General features: G+C 39.9%; 1 protein-coding gene across 1 annotated transcript; it reads left to right on the top strand.

The window, feature by feature from the left end:
• The first annotated feature begins 1,090 nt into the window (after positions 1 to 1,090).
• LOC100865846 (segmentation protein paired) lies at positions 1,091 to 16,288 on the top strand. Its single transcript, XM_086909226.1, has 5 exons — positions 1,091 to 1,610; positions 5,672 to 5,810; positions 6,016 to 6,305; positions 14,054 to 14,467; positions 14,933 to 16,288. The coding sequence occupies exons 1-5, from the start codon at positions 1,550 to 1,552 to the stop codon at positions 15,523 to 15,525; spliced, it is 1,497 nt and encodes a 498-aa protein (XP_086765352.1). The 5' UTR covers positions 1,091 to 1,549; the 3' UTR covers positions 15,526 to 16,288.
• The last annotated feature ends 1,495 nt before the right edge of the window (positions 16,289 to 17,783 follow it).

Below are 17,783 nucleotides of genomic sequence, written 5' to 3'. Positions count from 1 at the left end.
CATGATCTCCATATGAAAGGGTTGAATATAAACCAAACTACTCTGGAATATCAATCGAAAAATACTGCAAACTTTAAGATTCTCTACAAAATTTACTCCCACCAGAGAATACTCACGATTAAATGAAAATGGAGCACTGCTAGCAAACATGATCTCCATATGAAAGGGTTGAATATAAACCAAATTACTCTGGAATATCAATCGAAAAATACTGCAAACCTTAAGATTTTCTACAAAATTTACTCCCACCAGAGAATACTCATGATTAAATGAAAATGGAGCACTGTTAGCAAACATGATCTCCATATGAAAGGGTTGAATATAAACCAAACTACTCTGGAATATCAATCGAAAAATACTGCAAACTTTAAGATTCTCTACAAAATTTACTCCTACCAGAGGATACTCATGATTAGATGAAAATGGAGCACTGCTAGCGAAGGTGATCTGCATACGAAAGGGTTGATTATAAACCAACAAAATTGCATCTATCGTACGAAACTACCTTGGAATATCAATCGAAAAATACTGCAAACTTTAAGATTCTCTACAAAATTTACTCCCACCAGAGGATACTCACGATTAGATGAAAATGGAGCACTGCTAGCGAAGGTGATCTGCATACGAAAGGGTTGATTGTAAACCAACAAAATTGCATCTATCGTACGAAACTACCTTGGAATATCAATCGAAAAATACTGGGAACGTTTTTAAAATTGTCTACAAAATTTACTCCCACCAGAGGATACTCACGATTAGATGAAAAAGGAGCATCGGTAGCAAAGACAGCATGGTCTCCACAATCCTCCCCCGTTGGCCTCCACTGGTGCGCCACTGGGCGTGCCAGCAGAGGCGCGTCCACGGAAACGTTTCGAAGGCATGGATTGGTCGAGGATGGCTGAGAAACAGGTACGAAAGTGGCTCGAACACGTTTTGCTCGGTGTCGAGCAGGGAGCAGCCAGACTGGTGGCCGCGAAGCCGCTCGAATTCCCCACCATCGGCTTCACCTTTGAGAAGGCCAGAATGGGAGTGGCCAAACGTTAGTTACCCCGGTGACGAGTAGTTGTCGAGACTAGTCAGGATCAGGGAATCGATCTGTTGAGGTCCAGCGCACACTTGTTCAGTTCGACAAGGATCGTCGAGTGTTTCCTCTTTCGAGTAGACAGGTGTCTAGATGCAAGCAGAGAGCGGGGGGACAGGGGAAAGAGGAGCTGGATCGCGAGCAGATTGATCATTGTTGATCGACGTGGCGGAATCCCGGACGTGTGCCTCTGACGCGTGCAACAAAAGAAAAGAAAAGAAAGAGGAAAGGAAAGGAAAGAGAGGAAAGAATCGAGCACGGAGGAGAAAGGAACACGTATTGAGATGCGCTGTGTCGTTGGTCGATGTTCGATAAAGACTCGGTTCGGAGACAGTGATATATTCCGTATCGTGACGTAAGCCGATTTTTTGGTGGAGGAGGAGGAGGAAGGCAGGGACGGTGGTGTGGCGTTTTGTGGCGTTTTTTTTTTTGTGAAAGAAAAACTGGTGGTGGCGCGAACGCGCTGAAATGACGGTGACCACTAATTTCTCGATGATGCGACCTTGCTTCACTGGATACCCGTTTCAAGGTAAGAGGAAAGATACGCGGGGGAAAGTTCGAGGAAATGAAAATTTATCCGTTTGTATCAATGATTTGATTAATTTAGAAGCGGTGAAGAAAATAACAATAAGTTTAGTTTTGCGAAGGAATTTAAAGTAAAAGTGAAGGGTGTCGGAGAGATCTTGGATAAGGTTCGAGAAAGTAAAAAAAAAAGAAAGAAAAAAGACAGAACGGTAAATTGCATCGGTATTGTGCAACAGTCAGCGAAGATCCATCGGCAATTGAAACTTTACAAACGATCCTGATGGCAGAGAAATCTCTCTCCCAGATTCGGTTAACTCGAACGCTCGGATGCTCCGTGAGATTTTAAACGTGGCATTGATATATAACCTTACCTGGACCAAAAAGACCGGAACATTATCATTAATGACCGTCATAAATAACAAAATATATTTTTTTTCGAAAACCTCTTTGCCGTCGCTCTGCACTCGCTTCCACTCTTCCGCTTTTCGCATTTTTTTTTCCTTGATACGAAAAAATCTCCCAACCACTTCCTCCAACAATATTCTCTCAACGATATCATCACGCTTTCAAATATCACGCTTATTTTTCAATATCTATTCAAGAATATCGAACACTCGAGACTGTTTCTATATAAATAAAATTTGTTTAAAAATTTCGTTCTCGAAGAAGAATTTTTTTACTTCAACGTCGAAATATAAATCTTCACATCCTTATACGAGATCCGAGAGTATGAGGTAATTAGAAAGTCGTTCAACATTCCCAGGAGATTTCTTCCTCGATCTATCAGTTTAGAGAAATCGGAAAATGGACCGTGTAATTGTCAAACTTGTCCTAGTATTATTGGCTTTCGTGCCCGGAAAATTGTCGAGGATTTCAACGAAGCGTGTTCAAACTCGAAACTTTCAAAGATAGATCTTTCCTCCCTCGCTCGCAACAACAAACCTCGTCGATTTCCACTATTCGCTCCACTATTCGTTCTTGTCGATCGTTCGATTCCACACTCGAGAAAATCTTCGATTCGATAAGTATAATTAAAAATAATTCGATTCGCAAAATGTTTGCAATTCAAAATCACCGTTTCTAATAACGTTTATTAATTGAAGGATATATTTCATAAAAAAAAAAAAAAGAAAAAAAGAAAGAAAGAAAGAAAGGAAGAAAAAAAAGGATCAAATGCAATGAAACGCGAATAATGAAGTTTTTGCATTTGTTGTTTTCCTGGATAGTAGCCGATCATTTATCACTGTCCAACATTACGCACGGTGTTTAATTGCATGCAACACGATTAGTCACCAAATCGCGGCACGTATGCAAAATGGTGGCGTTTAACAGTGGCGCGGAACGTGTAATTAAATATTCCTGGAAGATTGATAATGTTGCGGATGCGTTTTCGCAATTACCGACCACGTCCCGCCGATCGTCAATTATTTTTATAGAATGTTGAAATGTTGCAGCCGTGAGAAGTAATTAGCAATAACATTTGTTTCTCGGAAGTTGTGCTTCCTTTATTGAAAATTAATCGCGCGCATTACATCGAATGATAATGTAAAGTTAAGCTGAGAATATTTCCATTTCTTTTCGATTTCCATTCTCTTCGCTTCGTCTCTCCTTCTCGCGAGAAATAAATAATAATAAAGAAAATTTGTAATATTGTCGAAATTGGAGCGATTGGAAGGTTTAAAAATCATTAAAGTTCGTTCGGAATTCGAAGTTGAAATTGACATGTTGCGGTGAAAATTTAAGAAAACCTTATCTCGAAAGATAGAAAAGTTTCCCCTTGAATTTCATTTTTTCTTTTTTTATTACATACCTAAAAAAAAAAAAAAAAACGATCCTTTTTTCCTGAAATGCGAATTATGCGGTGTCTAATCTATAATCTTTTATCATTTAATAAAATTGATTCAATTGGCGAAACGATCAGTCACATTTTTTTCAATCGGACTTCTGGACTCATTCCTTCCCCCTACATTTTTTTCGGTTATCGGGCGCGTTGCATAGCGAGTTATGCAATCAATTGTGCGCAATCAAAACTGTCGTTCCGCTTTTTTCCGCTCGCTCGCGATCATTTTTCTTCGCCTGGCTTCGAATATATTCGGCTTCGAGTTAGTTAGTTCGGCTCTTCTGTTGCCTTTGGCCGGGAAAAAGACAGGATATCGTGGGAAACTAGAAATAGATGTTTAAAAGTAACGATGTTGAACGATGTTTTTTATCAACTTTTTAAAAGATTTTTCCGGTTGGAAGGATCAGAGGTGCGGTCTCTCGAAAAACTCGCCAATTTCTAACGCCGTGGAAATAATCGAAAGCGAGGAAAATCGAGGATCTTTGTTTACTCGCAAATATAGGTTTCGCCTATAATTGACCCTCTTTCTACTTGTTTTTCTTTTTCTTTTAATTCTAATCCAAACGATTCGATACAAGTCAATAATCAATTAAAAGGAAGTCGATCGATCTTCTTAATCTTCTTTTTCTTTTTGCTTTCTCTGCAATCCTTCGTGACTCGTTGGAGAAAATTACTCTGCAGATATGGAAAAATTCGTCCCAGGAGTGGAATAAAAATCCTCTGTGCTAACGCGAGCCACATCATCATCGGAAAAAATACGTTCAAAGTGTCCACTCGAGCGTGTGAAGATTTTTTTTTTTTTTTTTTTTCAATTCCAACTTCCCACTCGAGATAATTACGAAGCCGAGCACTTCTGGCTGGAATATTAAGCCAGCGACGAACAATAAAATAATTCGTTTTTGTCTCGAACGATGTCTCGCATCGACGATCAGTGTGTTGCGTTGGCCGCCTAGTTTTTCCTCTCGTTACCGTGTCGCACGAAACTGTGTGACTCACGTTCGTGCCAACCAACATACCTATTGCTGCCTCGATTCGTGTTACCGTGATATTTAAATGAAATCTTATTTATACTTTAGAAACAAAGCCTCTGTTACATTCGAATTAACACGCGCGTTCTTTTAATTGTCGATTCAAGGCTCCGAAGAAACATTTTTTTTTCTTCTCTCTCTCTCTCTCTCTCTCTCTCTCTCTCTCTCTCTCTCTCTCTCTCTCTCTTTGCAGCAGATTTTTCGTATCGCGAAAATATTAGATTTAGAATTTAAAAGGTGAAGGATGAACTTGGATTTCGAAATCTTTCGGATCTCTCGATACGAGAGCTCGATGATGTTCGTTCGAGATTCGAATTTAGAAAAAAATGTAGACAAATTAGAAGAAATTTGACATCTTTGGAATCTCAATTTCTCCGCTACTTGACATTGGAAACGCCCTGTTGTTCACGACATCCGAAACATCCACAATGATAGAAATATAAAATTTCGATCATTTCGAAATTCTCGTGAATTATAATAAATTCTCTTGGTAATTCGCTTCGCGTTTCAATTTCCGAATCCACTTCGATTCGTCACTTTTACCGGGATCGTTTCGATCATCTCCATCCGGAGAATAAATTATTCTTCGAAACGACGACGAGTTACACGCGAGTCAACGTTTGAATCGTCGAGAAAGGTGAGGAGAAATCGCGAGGCGAACGGTTGTTTTCGATCACGATCTCGGCACGGTAAATTACCACACAGGACAAATTACACGCTATCAGTGTAATTTGGCCGCTGCACCTCGCTGCAACCCTTCGAATTCATTGGCCTTATCGTTGCTCGCGTGTGATTCCCCTCCCGCGCCAACTATAACTGTAACTCCTTCTTCCACGGCTTTCTCTCTCTCTCTCTCTCTCTCTCTCTCTCTCCTTTTTTTCTTTTCTTTTCTTTTTTTTTTCTCTCCCTTCGCCATTCTTTCTCTCTGCCTCGATTCGCAGGAACACGCGGGAAACAGAGTCGAGTAGAGTCCGCGATAGATTCTCTTCGAGCGAACAACCTCTTTTTATCTTGGAGCAACCGGTTCCCTCGAACGCCCTCCAAATTTCGCCCTCCAAGATTTTCCAACCGATTGAAATTCGAGAAAGGACGATGGCGACGATCGATGGAATAAACGATAAATAAAAAATTCGACTCGCACAGTGTGCTAATCTTGCAGAGAGAGAGATGTTTAACTTGACACGTTCTCTGTCGCAGATTTGGGATCGATACCAGGTCAAGGACGCGTCAATCAACTCGGTGGTGTGTTTATAAATGGAAGACCATTGCCTAATCATATTCGTCTAAAAATCGTGGAGATGGCAGCCGCTGGTGTTAGGCCTTGCGTTATCTCGAGGTAGAGAATGAACAGGATTATTCACACACAGAATATTCACGTGATGAGCGTGATGAAAACGAACGAAGAAAGAGAAATCCAAATTTTAGATTTCTTCTTACTTCTTCTCTCTCACACACTCTCCCTCTCCTCCCCCTCCTCCCACCGCCCCATTCCTCCCCAAACGAGTTATTCTGTAATATCTGCGATTCGTGGTTTCGAACAGGCAGCTGAGGGTGTCGCACGGATGCGTGTCGAAGATTTTGAATCGGTACCAAGAGACGGGGAGCATCAGGCCGGGCGTGATCGGAGGCAGCAAACCGAGAGTGGCCACGCCCGAGGTTGAGGCACGGATCGAGGAGTACAAGCGCGACAATCCAGGGATATTCTCGTGGGAGATTCGAGACAGGCTGATCAAAGAAGGAATCTGCGACAGAACGAGCGCACCCAGCGTCTCGGCGATCTCCAGGCTTCTCAGAGGTCGCGATCCCGAGGATGAGGCGAAACTCGGCGACGGTAAGCCACTTTAACTTCGCGCCTCTTCTGCTCTTCGTCATCATCCTCCTCCCACGATCGATGAAAATTCATCCGCGAAAATCGTGGTGTAAAATCTTTTCACTTCTTCGTGCTACTTGATTCGTGTTTTTAAAAACGTGTCTTTTTGCGAAGAAAAGTAATACTTCTTCGATCGAAAGAAGAAGAAGAAGAAGATCGTGGAATCGTGTCTCTTTCGCCGATCGTTTCGACAAAATATTTTCTCGATCGCGGGGGGACGACACACGAAGAAGCTCACCGGTCTTTTTATCCCGCCTGACCAAGATTGATGATCCGGATGAATTAGCCTCTCGCAAATATTCAGCGTAACAGCGCCACCGTGCGAAATTAGATTATAACAACACCGGAGTCGTAATTTGGTCCTCGAGGCCCTCGTTATACGTGCGGGCCCGGCCTCGAAAATTGAATCGGCCGGGCCCTTTTTGCATTCCTTAATTTTCTTCCCGGATAATTCCAGGAATGTTATCCAAGGTTGGAAAACGCGACAATCTCGAATATTTTTCGCAGAAATTAATAACTCGGTGGTTTTTCATTCGATCCCATGAAACTTTTGATCGTGGTTTCGCTTTATTTCTTTCCACGACGCGCGTCCTCTTTCTCAATCTTTCCATCGTCCGAAATAATAATTTTGAAACGGCGCAACTTCCCATTTCTGAAAAATATTCCGTGAAATTTTCTTTATCTTTTTTTTTTTTTTTTTTAATCTCCTTCTCTTAACTCGTTCCATCGTTTATACATTTTTCACAAATTCACATACACGTAAATTCCAGAAACTTTAAGATTCGTCATTACATTTTTCACATTCTCAAATTTTTCAAATTTCCACTTTGCCAACTTTGTTCATCCGTTCAATTTGAAAGCAATTCAAATGTTTCATAAAAGCAGTTTCATACTTTGCAAAAAGAAAGAAGAAATTTCGAGAAAAATCACAATCGCTTCGTTTCATTAACATTATCATCGTTAATTTTCCACAACAACAACAACAACAACAACAACAATAATAATAATAATAATAATACACGCTTTCCTTATTTTATCGCACGCTACCAAATTTATTCATCCCTCCCCCTCTCCCCCCTTTTTCTTAATTCCCTCACTCACCTCGTTTTATCACACGCGCACGCACACACGAGAATTCGAAAAGGCTGGGAGGAAACGCCCAGTAGCTTAGAGGCAATTTGTCCACGGCCAAGTGGAACGCGATCCTTTCGAGGCGTGCAACATTATCGCTCGTGTATCGGCTTATAAAATTTTCACGCCATCGTCTCGCGAAAAATTCGCCATTTTCCTTCCACGAGGGGGGGGGGGAGGGAGGGGGGGGGGAAGAGGTGGAGGTGGAGGTGAAGAGGGGGCGAGGAGGGAAACGCGTGTGTCCGCGATAAAAGCGAGCATTAAGGTAACAGCTTCCTGCGCAACGTAATATTCCCAACCTGGAGGGAAAATTACCAACGCGGGCAATTACCAAGGAGATCAAAAGTGGAGCTTAGCGAAGTAGTTCGCAGGTAATTCGCGCTCCACTCTCCAACTTTCCTCCGGGACTCTTTAATCATCAGCGGAAGACACGAGAGAGAGAGAGAGAGAGAGAGAGAGAGAGAGAGAGAGAGAGAGAGAGAGAGAAAATAATAAAAATAAAAAGTTTCGAGTTTCTTGGCTACAACGCAAAACTGTCTTTCTTTCTTTATTTCTTTCTTTCTTTCTTTTGCACTTTTGCTTGTACTTGATCGCGTGCGTTCCCCCTCAATTTGTTGGGAATAAAGTTATAATAATAATAAGAATTATATTTGCGAGAATTCACTCGAATTATTCGAGATAGAATTTCGGTTTTAATAAATTGTAGGTAGGGATATTATTGATATATGTTCGTGAAAGATGACGCTTATTCGTTAGGTTAGAATTTTTAAGTTTCGAAAAATGAGATAAAATTTATTCTCGTCGCGTATTTAATCGCTATATATAATTTTTGAATCGATTTTCCAAACGTGTTCCACGAATGTATCTTATGCGATTATTAAGTTACGACTACGAAGGTCTTTCACTCCAAGTTCGAAGTTAGTGGTACAAGCTGGTCTTTTCACAGGGTGAAGGCTTTCGTGAGCGATGTGCAGATACACGCTGGATCTGTAAACGAGTTACAAGTTTCAATTTGCGTTGGATTATACATCGGTAGCGTGAATCGCGTTCTTTCGTGTTTAACGTGATCGTGTCACAATTTACAGGCGTACGAAATTAATGTTAATTTTTGAATCAAACTTTAGAATCAAAAAGTTTTCCGTGTGCATATTACGCAATAACGCTTTCTTCCGTTCTACAATCTATAATATTTTCAAGATCGATTCAAATTTACCATCTTCGTTTCCTCGATTTCGAAAATTTTTAAGAAAGAATCTTCTTCGATCCGTAAAACGAGCAAAGCGACAAATTGCGACACACGTTAGACCAAGAATCTCTTCGTCAGTAAAAAAAGGAGGATCATAACGACGACTTACTTCCGCGATCATAAAGAAACATTCTTCTTCAATCTGTTTCGAAGATAAAAAGTAAAAGAAAATAGGCATGAGTGGCTTACAACTCGAAAGAAAGAATCGCAGAGCGACCAGTTGCTTTCCGGATTGCGTGGAAACTTTTCCAATCTTCTTCTCAGGCATAAAGGAAAAAGAGAACAGGTGTGAATTATTTAAAATTAAAAAAAAAAGAAAGGATCACAATTACATAGAACCACTCTTCTTCGATCGACAATTCAATCGCAAAGACAAAAAGAAAGCAGATATGAGTAGTTCAAAATTCATTTGTAGTGAAGCAGAGAACAAGTGTAAATTACTGAAAAAACTCAGAAAAAAAGAAAAAAGAAAGGATCACAGTTACTTTCATTCAAATAGAAACACTCTTCTTCAACAATTCAAGCACGAAGAGGAAAAGAAAACAGAATTTTGAACATACAAATTCAAAATTCATTTATAGTGACGCAGAGATGTAAATTACTTAAAAAACACACACAAAAAAAAAGAAAAAAGTAAAAAGAAAGGATCACAGTTACTTTCATTTACGTAGAACCACTCTTGTTCGATCGACAATTCAAAGAGAAAAAGAAAGCAGATATGAGTAGTTCAAAATTCATTTATAGTGAAGCAGAGAACAGGTGTAAATTACTGAAAAAAAAAGTAAAAATAAAGGATCACAGTTACTTTCATTCAAATAGAAACACTCTTCTTCAACAATTCAAGCACGAAGAGGAAAAGAAAACAGAATTTTGAACATACAAATTCAAAATTCATTTATAGTGACGCAGAGATGTAAATTACTTAAAAAACACACACAAAAAAAAAGAAAAAAGTAAAAAGAAAGGATCACAGTTACTTTCATTTACATAGAACCACTCTTGTTCGATCGACAATCGCAAAGACAAAAAGAAAGCAGATATGAGTAGTTCAAAATTCATTTGTAGTGAAGCAGAGAACAGGTATAAATTACTTAAAAAACTCAGAAAAAAAGAAAAAAGAAAGGATCACAGTTACTTTCATTCAAATAGAAACACTCTTCTTCAACAATTCAAGCACGAAGAGGAAAAAAAAACAGAATTTTGAACATATAAATTCAAAATTCATTTATAGTGACGCAGAGATGTAAATTACTTAAAAAATTCAGAAAAAAAGAAAGGATCACAATTACTTCCATTTACATAGAACCGCTCTTCCTCGATCGACAATTCAAGCACGAAGAGGGGAAGAAAACAGGTGCGAGCGGTTTAAAATTCACTTGTACAGTAACAGCCGCGAACAGATCTGGACGAAATTGGAAGCATCGAGGGATAGTATATGAAGGAAGATAGAATCGACACGCCCCATCAGCTGGTCCAGACCACCTACGGGATCTACGCGCCTTCTTTCCTCTTCCTCTCTCTCTCTCCACCACGAGAGAAACGAATGAATGAATAAATTAAATGTGGTTGGCGCGTTTAATCAGCTCCCCGTTTCTCGATCTTTGAAATTACCGGTTAACGTTTTTTCGCCGACGCGCAGCAGCCGGTAGCAGTCGCGCGCTCCTCTGTAATTTCCACGCCGCCCGGTACATGCCCACGTGCACGTACGAAAGGTTCGAATAGGCGGTGGTGAAGGAATCGGGTGATCGAACGCGCTCCGCTCCTTCGATCCTTCGCCTTTTTTTCGGTTACCTTGTAAGGTGAAGTTCACGTGCAACGGTGGATCGATCGATCGATCGATCCATCGTTCGAGCTCATTCAGATTTTTACTTTCAACCGGATCGAGAGATTGGGATTGGAGGGTTTGAGATCGATATATTGGAGATTAATTAATTGGAAAGAAGTTAATGATTTTTATTTTTGTCGAGGGAGGGGATGGCTCGTGGAATTTGGTGGAGAAGGAAAGGAATAAATGGAGTGATGTTGGAATAGAAATTTTATTTTTAATAACGAATTGGTTGAAGATTTGAATTTAATATATGCTATAATATATATATATATATATATATTTTATTGTGCAATTTTTCGATAAAGGAAGAAAGAAAGAATTTCTCACGAGTGGAGGGGTTGTTTCGACTTTAGTTTGGCGATAAGACAAATGAAAGTTTTTACTACCGACGCAACGGTGGTCCATCGGTGGGGGTCATTCGAAAATGCATGCCGGCGAAGATGAAAGAGCAAAACGAGAAGAAACTGCTCGTAGATTTGTAAGTCGATCAGGCCGATGGTCGGGTGCCCTTTCAAAACAAAAAGAGAAGGACAAAAACAACGTGTTACCACGGAGAGGGTGAGAGGTCTAAAAAGGCGCCGACCATTGAACGCTTGTACTTGTCAAACTGCTGTGAAAATACCGTTTCTTCGTTTTCTTTTTAATCTTTAACCTCGCGGTAGGAACGGGCATTAACGAGATTAACATTACATTCATGCCGTAAACGATCAGAAAAATTAACGAGTCGAGTTTACAAATTTCCATATGTATTCAACGATATTCAACGATATAAGCAAGAAAAAGAAAATAAAAAATTAAAAAATTATCGTGTCTCGTTTTTTTTTTTTTTTCTTCTTTCGATATATCGTTTTCCATTATCGGAAGAGAAAATAGCGGGTGTCACGCGGTTGATCAAAAAAGTTTTCTGGTCCACGCAAGAAGAGAGAACGGTTTGAACGTTCCTCCTACCTAGCAATTTTTCCCTTGGGGGTAATGCGAGGGTTCGAAAGTTTGGTAATTACTAGCCGCCAGTGGCCGCCGCTTAGTCCCATGAAAGATGTAATTTCTGTCGTGATTTTGCAAATTCGCCACGTTCGATTTCTACTCTTAAATGAAATGAACGGCCTACTACTGGTGGTGAGCGTCTTCTTCAGAAAGAAATCCCGGAGAATCTTCCAAAATCCATCAACGTAAAAAATTTCAAACGTTCCTTTCTCCACCTTCGAATCGCTTAATCTCATCGCGAAATCATCCTCCTCTGCCTTTTCTTCTTCTCTTCTTTTCGCCTAACGCAAAGAAGAAACAAATACGCGCTCTTTTTTTTTTTCCATGTCGCTTTATAATTCCATGCATTGGGATGGGAATAACGTCTAATCCAAGCAATTTCTCGAGTGCAGGGAAGAGAAAGAGTAAAAGGGGAATAGAAGGAGGGAAGAAGAAACGAGGTGGGAGAAACGAGGCGACGCTCGAAAAGGGGGAAGAAACGGTCCGTCCGGGAATAGAGTCCGTGTCGAATGGGCATGAGCAGCACGGGGCGTCCCGGCGTCAGGCGTCGTCGGCCGATTAGTCGCGGCCCGTGTAAACCCAGTCGACAATTTCAGGACGCTCTCTCGCCGGAAGAAACGGCCACGTTCCTTCTCTTTTTTCTCGCAATCGTGTCTCGTCCGTGTCTCTCGCTCTCTGCCTTCGCGATGATGAATCTACGATAATCTAAAAATGCGACCGACCATGCGACGCATTCGTTCCTTTTCTTCTTTTTTCTTCCTCTTTATCTCCGTCTTCCTCGAGAAGACAAAGGAACAGAGGATAGAAAGGAAGGAAGCAAGTTTTTGAACGAAGTTTTCTTTCATCCGACGGCGGTGGAGGAGAATAATTAATTAGTTTGAATTTGACTTTTCAAAGTAAAAGTGGAATGATAGACGATTGAAATCGATACAGAAGAAATTTCGTTCGAGAAAGATTTTAATCGATGAATTTGGATAATTGGATTGGGAGAAATAGAGAAGTAATTTTATTGGAGAGACAACGTGGTGGAAAAAATCATTTTTCAACGATTTATTCCTCGGGAGGAGGAGGAGGGGGGGGGAGGGGAGGGAAGAAATTAATAGAGGTGAAAGTAAACCAGTCTGTAAATAAAAGAAGAAGAAGAGGAAGAAGAAAAGAAGAAGAAATATCGAAGAATAAATAGATGGTTTAACAAGAAGAGGTACGGAAATTCATTAATATGAAACGGTACGTGTTGAAGTGGCGAGAAGGTCGAGCAGCCATTTGGTATACACTCGAGGCAAAACTCGTATCCTTATTATCAGTGCTCGTTCGACGATCGAAGGGAAAGGATCTTGGAACGTGTTTTTCTACTGTCATCAGTCATCAGTCATCACTCGTCACTTTTCTTGCTCGGTTGCTCGGGTGTCCTTGCGGTAAATCATATTTCTTGCGGCCGCTCGTGCTCGCGGTCTATTTAATCCCTCGATCGCCGTTAATAATAATTCCAACATCTTTGTCTCTATCATCCAAGTTACTATTGACTAGTAATAGCTGTTTTTCCGCTCCGCGTTTCACAATTCTCGAATCGTTCCTCGAAAGATATCTCGATCGATCGATGTATAAATATACAATCGCGTATAATAATCGTGTCGTCTTCTTCCAAAGTGTTTATAAAATTAAGTTATAAAGAAAAAAAAAAAGAAAAAAAAGAGAGAAAAAGAGAAAACAAATTTCCTTTCGCGATAAAAATATTAAGTAAAAATAATAAAATGCATCCTCCGCTATAAATTGTGATAAGAAATGTTCGAGGAATGGTTGGATCGTAAAATACAAGGAAATAAAATATGGTAGAGGGATATAAGGTGAAACAAGTCGATCGTGAAATCGAGTGTGAAACAAGCAGGAGAATGGGAATTGGAGTGCGGTTCCTTTTGAACTCTCGCACGGCAAAACAAACCATAAACCAGGACGTGCATTCACCTGCGGAGACGTGGTTGAGCAGGTGACACGTGCATGGGGGAATTAATAATTATTAGACGGGACTCCGTCATTTGCCTTCGCCTTATTCTCATACTTGCACTTATTCCTCGTTTTCTTTTTTCTTCTTTTTCTCTCTCTGCCTTTTACCCAGTTTCGTTTCACGTTTCGTGGCCCGAGCAGGACATTTTACGACGAAAATTACCTTGCACTACCACTACCACTGGATCACCGTTTAATATACCTACTGGTATAACACACGGCTCTCTAATTATCCCTTACCCCTCAAGAAAGGAAATCAATTACATCTTAAACGGAGTTTACGGTGCATAATTTCTACCTAATTTATTGCCTATCATTTTTATTTTTGTACCCTCCCACGTGAGTTATTGCAACGTTCCGATTACCGCGGAGTAGTAATTTTTTATTCCTCCTTCTCCCCTCGTAACGATTCATAAGAAAGGAGAAAAAGAAGAGATTATCGTTCGAAAATTTCGGCAAAAAGTGATCGAAATCGTCGTTGAGAATCGGTGAGCGATCGTGTCGTTTCGCGCTTTTCAGGTAAAACCAGTTCCGGATCCGATTGCGACAGCGAGCCCGGGATCCCGTTGAAGAGGAAGCAGCGCAGAAGCAGGACCACGTTCACCGCCCATCAACTGGACGAATTGGAACGCGCGTTCGAGAGGACCCAGTACCCGGACATCTACACGAGGGAGGAGTTGGCGCAGAGGACGAAATTAACCGAGGCTAGGATCCAAGTGTGGTTCAGCAATAGAAGGGCCAGGCTGAGAAAGCAGTTGTCTTCGACCACTTCCGGCGGTTACGTCAGCTCTGTCGCGTATCCCGCAGCTTCCTACGTCCTCCACCCGCCCGCCGCTCCCCATCCACACGCCGCCACAGCCGTTCCACCGAGTCATCCGCATCCTCATCCCCATGGACAGAGCCTGCCCGACACCACCTTCTCCTCGAGTCAAGGTAAGCAGCATTTTATTAATCTTACGTTCGATTCTTGCATTCGTTTCGTTTCGTTTCATTCCTTTTTCTTTCTCTCTTTTTCTTTTTCCTTTTTTTTTTTTATCGTCTAGCTAATGCTTGCTTGCCTCTCCTCCGTCGGGATGCGAGTTTATCTTGCGGTAAAAAAAAAAAAAAAAAAAAGTGCCACGTAATGCTTTACCTAATGACGTACTTATGTAATTTATACGATGTACCATGGATTCATTAGGGATCTAATGACGCCACGGATGTACGAAAGGAAAAAGGAGAAAAAAAAAAAAAAAAAAAGGAACATCACTCGAGAATCGTTCGCCTCGAGGTTTCGTGCATTCCAATTAAGAGCGAAGTTTTTCTTCGAATCTACGCGTATAATTCCTATTCTGCCCATCCCCCTTTTTCAATTATTATATACGAACACAGATCCATCTTCATTTTCACAACCATCAGTTCCAGAGCTGTACTCCTCGCACCACGGAGCCATGTCCCACCAGCTGACGCCAGACTCGGCCCGGCTCCCTTCGTCCGTCGGCTCGACGCCTAGCTACGGCCTCCCGGCATCGGTCACCTACCCAAGCTCGCTCTTGCCAGCCACCTCGTCCACCAGCACCACCCACATGAGCCACCAAGTGTCGGCGGCGGCCGCCGCCGTGTCCTCGTCCACCTATCAACAGGCGAGCGGCCATCAACTTCCGCCGACCCCCAACTCTCTCGTCACCATGATGGGCCCCAATTCCGGCAATTCGAACCCGCCCTCCGACCAGCTCACCCCCACGGATCTGCCCATCAACTCGGTGTCGCCCGTCTCCCAACAACAACAACAACAACAACAACAGCAGCAAACCGGCCAGCAAGGCAGTTCCTCCCCGTCCTGGAATCTGCCGATCTCTGCAAGCGGAAGAGTTGCGCTTCCAAGCCCCCCCGCGACGCTTCAACAACCTCACGCGCATCCTCATCAAGCCTTCGCGACCCATTACGGCGCCCAAGGCTTCCAACAACCACCCAGACCCGCTCCTCATCAACCTTTTTACAGCTGGTACTGAGGCCAGCTTGAGGAGCAAGGGTAACGACACGGATAACGTTGCTTGGATGCAACGCTTGTTCACGAATGCTGTGCTACACGATAAACCCGTCCGATTGACCGAAATTGTTTCTTGATAACGAGTAACGCGGTTGTTGGTTACGATGCTCGAGAGAAAAGATATGGATCCAGATAATGTTGCTTGGGTGCAACGCTTGTTTGTGCAAATGCTTTGTATAAATGTTCGAACGATCGATCGATCGTTTGATTTTTTGAGTAACGCGGTGGTTGGTTATACGATACGAACGAGTATACTTGGTCGAATGAAGGAAGAAAGGAAGGAAGGAAGAGAGAATTCTTTTTCGCTGTAAATAATAGGTATTATTTAATTGTTTAATCTTTAGTGGCGGAGTTGAAACGACTCTTCGACGATTGATTAGACGAGGAATTAGAAAGAATTATAAAAGAAAAAGTTTGCTTGCACGAGCGCAAATATTCGAAGTATTTCGAATTATACGATAAAGCGAAAAAGTGCTGGTAGATGAAATAATTAATATTAGAATCACATAACAATTTTGAATAATTAGATAATATATTTGTTCGATGAAACAATTTGTTCTTTTAGGGACAAACGAATTCGAAACGAAATGATTTATTTCTAAATGAAGTGCTAATAGACATTGAAAGACAGTTTGCGGGCGACTGTCTCGTAAAACTTCTCTTGTAATTATTGTAAATTTTGCCTACTTGTGTAAAAATAAATCTAATATAGTTAGTTTATCGTCGGTTTTCGGGTTATCGTTTTAAGAGTCAATTATCATTTTACCCTAATGCGTATACAGTTCAACCAAAAATTGTAATTTAATAGTGTAAATAAGCGGCGTAGTTCCTAGCCTTGCTACGAATTATATATGATTATCTTCTTTCTGTTTCTTCTCATCAAGCGAAACCAGCTAAATTGTTCATCGTTCTATGATTTTGTTTCTTTAACACGAATGAATGGAAAGATGCGAATGAGGATAAAAGAAGACTGATTGTTGTGAATGATATTTGCGACAGGGAGAAAATTATCATTTAAATTTTTACGAAGTATTGATGTAAAGTATTATTAAATCATATGTACAATGTATTATTAAACGTATATGATATTTTAAAGAGAAGAATAACTAAATAAATAATCTGTAGAAAATATAAACTGAATGCTAAATGAATAAATAAACGAATAAATTTCATTTATTTTATATATAGAAGATTGTAAAAATATAGGGAGGCAAATAGTAAGACAAGGATGGGGATAGGGTAAAAATGAAGAAATTAGCGCCATCTTCAGAGTGCTGCGGATGAAACAAATATTGACAAAGAGAGTAAACGGTGGGAAAAGGATAGAGATACATAGGAATTGATTATCAGTGCCACCTATTAGTTATCAAAGATATCACTTTTTTAAAATCATAGTAAGAATTAAAAATCAGTACCATCTCTTGAATATTTCTGAAAAGATTCAATGTCGTATAAAATAGCGAAATGTGAGTACAAACAAATTTAGAAGATAAGATAAGGATAAGTATCGAATAGATAAATATAATAAAATTTGATCACTTACATTTCGAAAAAAATTTTCTCAAAATCAATAAAAAATATAAATAAATATTGAAAATAACAAATAAACAAACCTTTGTTTGTAAACGAGTATAAATTTTTAAACCGGAGCCCAAAAAATTTTTAGAAATTTTTAGTAATTCTAGGAATTTGATGTCATTTCTAAGAATTTCAGAAATTCCAAGAATTTGACATCATTTCCAAGAACTCTTCAAATCTTTAAATTGGAACATAGAATTGATATATACGTGAAATTTTTCTTAGAATTTAATATACTTACTTTTCATACTTATCCTTTTAAATATTGTACTTTTAATAACTTAATAAAAAAAAAACATTTTTTTATTATTTTATAATAATAGAATTTGACATACTTACTATTAATAAACTCAATCTTTTAAACTGTCGAATGTTCAAAACATATAAAATATATATTATAGAAATAAATATTAATTTATATAAGAATATATATATATAATGATGTATAAATATATATTCTTATATAAACTAATTTATTATTTTCTTTTTTAAATAATTTTTTTCCTTTCCAATGTTGAAAACATCAAATCTAATCCTTTTCTCGCTCTTTTAATATCTCCTTTCGATATCAAATCATGTTTCGATTTTTTAATACTTTTTTACAACATTAAAAAAAATTTTTTTTTAATGATAATTATAAAG

Source organism: Apis florea, unplaced genomic scaffold (assembly GCF_048593485.1).
Source record: "Apis florea isolate Af1SG1 unplaced genomic scaffold, ASM4859348v1 contig_3081_pilon, whole genome shotgun sequence".
NCBI classification, from domain to species: Eukaryota; Metazoa; Arthropoda; class Insecta; order Hymenoptera; family Apidae; genus Apis; species Apis florea.
The sequence above is the reverse complement of the archived record's forward strand: the minus strand, read 5'-3'. Positions and strand labels throughout refer to the sequence as shown.